The sequence below is a fragment of the Theobroma cacao genome, chromosome 3 (assembly GCF_000208745.1).
Source record: "Theobroma cacao cultivar B97-61/B2 chromosome 3, Criollo_cocoa_genome_V2, whole genome shotgun sequence".
In the NCBI taxonomy this organism is placed as follows: domain Eukaryota; kingdom Viridiplantae; phylum Streptophyta; class Magnoliopsida; order Malvales; family Malvaceae; genus Theobroma; species Theobroma cacao.
In genome coordinates, this window is record NC_030852.1 from 7,108,802 (window position 1) to 7,115,954 (window position 7,153).

General features: G+C 35.1%; 2 protein-coding genes across 3 annotated transcripts; one reads left to right on the plus strand and one right to left on the minus strand.

Moving 5' to 3' along the window:
• Nucleotides 479-4,660, plus strand: LOC18604395 (protein COFACTOR ASSEMBLY OF COMPLEX C SUBUNIT B CCB3, chloroplastic). The gene is made up of 3 exons (XM_018118526.1): nt 479-656; nt 817-860; nt 3,992-4,660. The coding sequence occupies exons 1-3, from the start codon at nt 482-484 to the stop codon at nt 4,526-4,528; spliced, it is 756 nt and encodes a 251-aa protein (XP_017974015.1). The 5' UTR covers nt 479-481; the 3' UTR covers nt 4,529-4,660.
• Nucleotides 4,231-6,890, minus strand: LOC18604396 (cell division cycle-associated protein 7). Of its 2 annotated transcripts, XR_001927288.1 has the most exons (9): nt 6,668-6,890; nt 6,366-6,573; nt 6,078-6,279; nt 5,625-5,695; nt 5,444-5,521; nt 5,183-5,270; nt 5,043-5,098; nt 4,823-4,948; nt 4,231-4,549 (listed from the first exon to the last, which is right to left on the minus strand). XR_001927288.1 is itself a non-coding variant. In XM_018118525.1 (8 exons), exons 1-8 carry the CDS (start codon nt 6,731-6,733, stop codon nt 4,878-4,880), a joined length of 840 nt encoding a protein of 279 aa, XP_017974014.1. In that variant the 5' UTR covers nt 6,734-6,890; the 3' UTR covers nt 4,742-4,877. The 2 variants fall into 2 exon arrangements, 1 of the variants encoding a protein (XP_017974014.1); XM_018118525.1 differs by lacking the exon at nt 4,231-4,549 and having other exon boundaries at nt 4,742-4,948.

The window sequence follows — 7,153 nt, forward strand, 5'->3', positions numbered from 1 at the left end:
ATACAAAAAACTAAAAAGTTATCTTCTTATCAATCACATACTTACCAATCACATTCTCAACAATCATATTTCTTTATAAAATACTAAACTTCACCTAAATGTTCTTTAGCAACTGATTTTATTGCTTAGCAATTAAGTTATTTTGATTTTTTTTTGTTTTAAAAATATTAATCAATAATTTTAAATTATGTGACTAGATAAAAAGTTAAAATTCAAGTTAGCAATTAAAAATTCAATCAATAATATATTGATCATCTTATTTGTTACTTGACAATGTCATCTTTTCAAATAACACGTTAATTGATGACGTGATATTAAATTGATAGTTTTAATTTCGATTAAGAGTAATTAATTAATGATTAATGATAAAAATTTATTTAATTTAAAATAAAAATATAAAAATTTAATTAAATTTATAAAATTATATAAAATTATAAAAGTTTTATTGATTTTTCTTGTAAAGGAGATGGGCTTGGGTATTATGGCATTTGTCCTTCTATTTATTGTGACCTTACCTTCTCTCTCTCTTTGGACTTTCTCTGTCTGCATTTCTCACGTTACCCAAACCCATTCAAGACAGGATAACGTTCCCTCTCTCATTCTGCTCTCACCAATGGCAGCGTCTTCTCACCTTTTAAGCCACATCCTCGTTAAAGGTACCATTACTTTCTTCTTCTTTTTTTTAAGGGTCTGTGATTCTAGGAAGAATCCAGAGTGATGGGGGAGAAAGAAAAAACCCAACAGGGAATTTCCTCTAACAAATATTAACTCCCTTAATTTCCTTTTCTTTTTATTAATTTTTCAAATTTTATTCAGAATGGCGACCTCTGATAGTGAAGAAAGAGAATTCTGCTATCTTTGTAAGTCCTCACTACCCAGCATGATTACGGTCATATTTGTCATGGGATAATAGCTATTTTCAGTATTGGAGCTGTTCCTTTTTGAGCATGCATTGCAATAATGTTGCTAATGATGGGAGTGAGGAAGAACAGTCTTTAGTTTGGTAAACGACACCATATTAATTGGTTTTTTAAGTAACCAAATCTAGTTTAAGGGATAGTGAGAATGGTTTGTCACTGTGTTGTTAGATAATTTGATACTAACTTTGAACTGCTTTGTTTGCCAATTCTTTGTGTTTGTTTGCTTTTAATTTGTGTATTTTAAGGGTAGAAGTACAGGGTAGAAGTTCATTTTTAAGCATGTTCACCACAAAACAACCCTAACCCCCTATGCATTCACCAACAGAAAAAAAAAAAAAACAAGTTGGGCAGGGTGTGGTAGATGTGAGATTACTGGTGAATATAAAACTAGTCATTCAATACTTTCAGTAAGCAGTAGATTTCACTATGAGCTTACCTCCGGTGAAGCAGTGCCTGATTCATCATATCTTCTTTGTAAACCTGCCTCACCAAGGCGATCATATATAGTTCGTTTCCCAGTGTCTGATAGGACCTATGTAAATGCTTCATTACAACACAACATGAAAAAGAAGAATATAGGGCAAGTGCAATACTATCAATAGAGTTCAACAAAATTTATGCTGTTTTATATTCTGCCTCAATAAAAAAGTTATGGAAATTAAAAAGAAGTCTGAGTGCCAAAAACCACATTAAATGAACGAAAGGCTGAAGATGAACAAAATGATAAGAATAAAAGTTTATCATAGTGACTGAACGCAATGCATTGCTACAAGGAAAATATTTTCGAATGAACAAGTAAGAACACTATTTGTTGCAACCCTCTTTATTAGGTCGCTGCAATGGCATTCCCTCTTGATGACACCAACACCATAATTAGGGGTTTTGTAGAAGAATTGAGATTTGCTGCAACACAAGCCCAAAACGGACTTCTATTGGCACTGCCAGGTTATACAAACCAATTGTGTCTACTTGAACAGCTTGGAATTGGTAGGTTTAGATTGGCGTAGAAAGGATAGGAGGTTATGGGCATTTTTTTCTAAACAGAGGCTTAGAATTTTTCGATTTTGCAGTTTTATGATTTTGTTGGGGTTTTTGCCCTTTCAATGAGCTTGTTGTTTATTACTTGCTTGTAGTTGGCTTGTTGGTGCTGTGGATTTTTTTCTCAACAAATTGAAATATATTTTTTTACTGATTTTTAAAATTTTAATATTGAAAATTACTCTCAAATTAAAATAAAACTCATTCTATCTATGATATAGGAAGTACATTACCCCTTGTTTTCTTGCTTTACTCAAATATTTGAACTTCCATTTCATTTTCAGATATAAGCTTCCTCAGTCCTTTTGGATTTGTTGCAAGTAGGAGTACATCTCTATGAGAGAATATTAAATTAGTCTAACATTTTTTTGTTTTATTTCAACCTTTTCCTATATTCCTATACAAGTAACGGTTTAGATGCTTAGTGCATTTATTGAAGTGCCTCTTTTGGATCCTTATATATGCTACTACTATGTGATCTTAGGTTTTAATTTGAGGCACCTTCTAATTGCTTGTGGAGGAGTATGACTTAGAGAGAAGGGATTTGATTGCTTGGTAAGAAGTATGGCTTATAGTGGAGGGGATTTGTACATTGAATTCAAAGGATTCTTCCTATGATTTTCTTGTAATTTCTTGGCAATTTCCTTATATGGTTTTCTTTATAAGGGCTTCCATATAATTGTCTTTGCCATGCTCGCCGAATTTCGCTGTTGATAAGTTTATTTGCTATGTTTTTTCATACCTTGATGCCCCATACCTTTCTTCCTCTTTTCTTTTACTTGCTTTAAATCAGCATAGGGTATTCCATTGGATATTTTTACCCTCATACCCTATGCTAGCAACCTAGCACCCTTCACCACAATATTAGTCATGCACAACACCAATGTCAGCCTAAAACTTCCCTCAAACACAGTTAAAAACTTGAAAATCTCAACAAAAACCATGTCAATTTTAACTTGAGCATCTACTTCAGCCCAAAAAAGCAGTTGCAACATATTGATGAGTGTGCTATTCTTCTTGATGAGCTTCCAATCCAAAGCTGCTGAATGTCTAGTTGGCTAAATTCTGTTGCTTTAGGGTTGGTTCTCCTCTGCTTTAGATCCTTCGAAAAGTTGTTCTAATTTTATCAAGGCATTGATGTGAATTATAACCTCAGGATAGTATTTGAAAACTTTTTTTCCTGTCCCTTTATGCCTGTCCAGAATCCTTATTTGTTAGTTTTGATTAATCTGTGTCCTTAAGGCCTGCTAAGGCTTTGGTGATCGTAATTCCAAAAGGCCATTGATATCTATCCTTCAATTAACATTGGTTATGACCCCATAGTTGTGTGATATCTGTGCATTGCTGATGTAGCTATCTGATTCTAATACTCCTCGTTGTCTGTAATGTCAAAATCATGTTGCTATGCCATAGTAGTGCTTAGTAGTATCTTGATCATTGAGTACTAGCATTTCTATTAGTCCTACAGTTATCCTTTTCCCATGGGACTAGATTCTGCATGCTAATAGAATTGTCTGCATCCTTGGCCTCTATTGTTGTCCTTGCAATGTTGTGATTCAAGTTCAGATGGTGTAGCTGAGACCTATATTCTTGAAGACTATTGGAAAGTTTTTGTAAATCAAAACTTTCCTCAATGTCCTTTACTGTATTGAAATTTACATGTCTCATTATTTTCCACTGTAACCTATTCTCGTTTCTAGTAGATTCTCTCAGGTCTCCCAATTTATATTGGGTACTGATCCGGAGCATAGTAGAGATCATGGTCTTTTAGAAAATTTCCTTTCATAATTTGAGAATTTAACTTTGTTTTGCATATTGTTGGATTTTGCCAGAAAATCATAAGTTTCAACTGCTCTGTTGAAGATTTATAGTCGCATCAAATACTTTAGAGGATGAGGAGAAATAGAAGGAAATAAAAAGAAAAGTAAATTGAGTCAAATCATATAGACTATCAAACTAAGTTTGTCATTTGTGTTAACATTCATGCACTTCACCTGTTATGTTTCTAGATCTTTAATATTTATCTTTCACAGGAAGGATTCAAATATCCTACCAGGAGAAGCTCATATCAAGGCCATCGAGTCTCACGGTCCAGTACATATTGTTGCCAAGGAGCTAACATTTCTACTATTGAACTCATGCCATCCAAGTTAATCATTTCAGGGGAGCCGCCATACATATTTGGTATTGCAAGAAATGCTAATCTCCATATGCAAGTATCACCAGAAGTTAACTCAGATCTCACTAGGCGATTTTTACTGGCTGATTTGGATCCTGCCACAGCTAAACTGGCAATTAGTATTTTAGGGCCCTTTCTCTCAGCATTTGCCTTCCTATTTATTTTGAGAATAGTGATGTCTTGGTACCCTAAGCTTCCACTGGAGAAATTTCCATATGTCATTGCTTATGCTCCCACTGAACCATTTCTTATGGCAACCAGAAAGTTGATTCCACCTCTTGGAGGAGTGGATGTAACTCCTGTAGTGTGGTTCGGATTGGTCAGTTTCCTTAACGAGATCCTCCTTGGGCCTCAAGGGCTTCTTGTCCTTGTCTCTCAACAGGTTAGCTAGTATGCATTGAAACGTACGGTTCTGTGACAAAAGATGTTTTTTTGACATATGATCATACAAGGTCCCTTTTGTAAAGATTAATGGATACTCAGTTTCCAAAGTTTGGTGTTCTAAATAACAAAATGTTATTTTACAATGTTTGGAATCTAGAGAAAATTTTCTGAAGAGAAAGTTCTTTGCCACACTTGAGCAAGAACATGGCATCGTTAAACATGATTGAAAATAACAGGTAAATTGATAGAAAAGTTGGTATCAAGTACAGTCATTCCGTTACAGAAATGTAGATTTCCATACCTAAAAGGGAAGCTGTAAGTACTTGTTAGGCTGTTAGTGACTGGCTGCATCTCAATCAAGAAGGATCTCTACGCTGAAGCTCATCCATCAGCAGATGTGCAACGGATTTGTATCCCAGCTCCAGTGCTTTGAATTTGATGAGATAAGGAAAAAACAATGAACTCAGTATTATCAGTTGCAAATGCTTAGCCAGTCGAGGAAGACAGGTATTAAGACAAACCTCTGTATATTGCTATGCCAGTTGGAGCCATCCTTCGATTCTTCAAGCATATTGAACTATTAATAGAGCAAAAATGAATCAGAGAACAACACAAATTCTCAATCACACACACACACACAGAAAAATGGTGAGTCACGTACCTGTTACATATCCAATAAGGGTTAATCCCTTTTTCTTCTATGCAGTGAGGGCACATCCATTCCTTATTTTCTCTTACCTCCTCCAGTTCTGACAAAAAATGAAAACAGTAGCCTGTAAACTATTTCCTTTCCTTGCTTGGCTATGGTATTTTTGTAAGACTATAACATCATCACAACATCAAAAATCACCACTTCCACCTTTTTTCTTCTTCACAAAATCGTAATCTTTTTTTTGTTCTGTATCTAAAGTACTGATCTTACCTTCACCGTACCTGAGCTTGAGACAAGCCCGGCAGAGAACACCATTGCTAGAGTGACAAACTGAACAATCTGTCTTTCCTGTTTGACATATATATATATATATAGTGAAAATGGTTAATAATATTACTTAATCTAGTTTAGAATGAAGAAGTGAGCAAGTGGTTCCATTGATAAAACTAACCTGTGCACGGCTGATTTACATCAAGATTACCACATCGCTTGCAGTCTTCCTCAGCACACAATGTCTTTTGCCTGCATATTTGCATGTTAACGGTAAAATCATGGGTTTTGTTATCTTAAAAGAACACCTTTTTTATCTTTAATTCTTCAAAAATATTGGGTTTATGGTTTCTTATCTTTATTCCCAAACAAGCTTTTCTTTTGTTACTTCCAAAAGTAAAAACCAAAGTATGAAAGCAATTAAAAAAGAAAGAAAAGTCACGATTGTTAAAGATGAGCAAATGAACAAAATGCAACTGTAGAGAGTAATGAATCGTGAAGGAAATTGCCAATAGCATAATTCTTGTATTGGTATTGCCATTTTTAGAGACTGCATTAAACTGACTGACAGCTAGATCTCGTGATAAGAATGCTGAAATAACCCAACCAGGGGAACAAAAATAGAGAAATAAACCTGCAGAAATGGCAGCAAATTCCAAAAACAGAGTTGTAAACGCTGCCCCTCCCCTCCTTGCGACGGCAGCGCCGAGCAGAATCCTCAGGCGATAATTGATTCCTGGCACCATATGTCTTCACCAATGGCGCATTTGCAGGCCTTTTTTCTTCACCTTCGCCCGAAGATGAATTACTCCCATTTTCTTCGCCAATGTCACTACCTTTTCATATTAAATAAAAAATGGGAACTATTAGTGTATATATATATATATTGTCAGAAACGAGGACTCAACGGAATCTTTTTCACCTCTGAGCCGGCTAGAGCGCCGCAAAAAATTGCTTGTGCGAGTTGAGGCAGCAGGAGTTCGTTTCAAACGATTGGAGCGGCGCAAAGGCGTGATTTCGTAGTCTTTCTTTTGCCATTTTCTGAGCTGGGTTTTCTCTGATATTGCAGAAGAAACAATCGATCGGAGCTCGGAGATGGTTTTGTGCAGTCCCAGAGAAGCTAATCGAGCCTGTATCAGATTTCAGGATCATGATCCATAAAAGGAAAAGACAAAGGGAAAAAATTAAGAGTGCAATTTACTATAAGAGAAAGGCGAGATGGACCTGGTTCTCAACGATGCGAGCGTTCCTAAGAGTTTCGTAGTCGGATTTGACTCTAAGCCTTCCCATTTGGTTTCTCAGATAACTAAACTACTCTGAGTCTGATCAACATAACAGTGGCTGCTAATGATAGAAATGGGAAACAAAGCAGTGACTCTGTCTGTTTGTCAAAATGACTGACCAATTAGCAGAAGAAAAAGGGAAGGACAGTGCTTCCTTCCAACGGTCATGTGTTATTGGAGCGGGAGATTTGAATATTCAAACTTCAAACAAAACAACCCTCAACTGGTCTTATTGATATAGTAATAGGAAAATAACACGTTAAAAAAAATTGTGTAAATTATTTTTTTAATATTTTAATATTTTTTATTATCTAAATAAATTATCGAGAATATTTTCTACATTGACTCATTATCAAAAACTTTTACCTCTTCAATATTTTTCTACAATGATAAAATAAAAATATCAATATTCATCAATTATACAAAA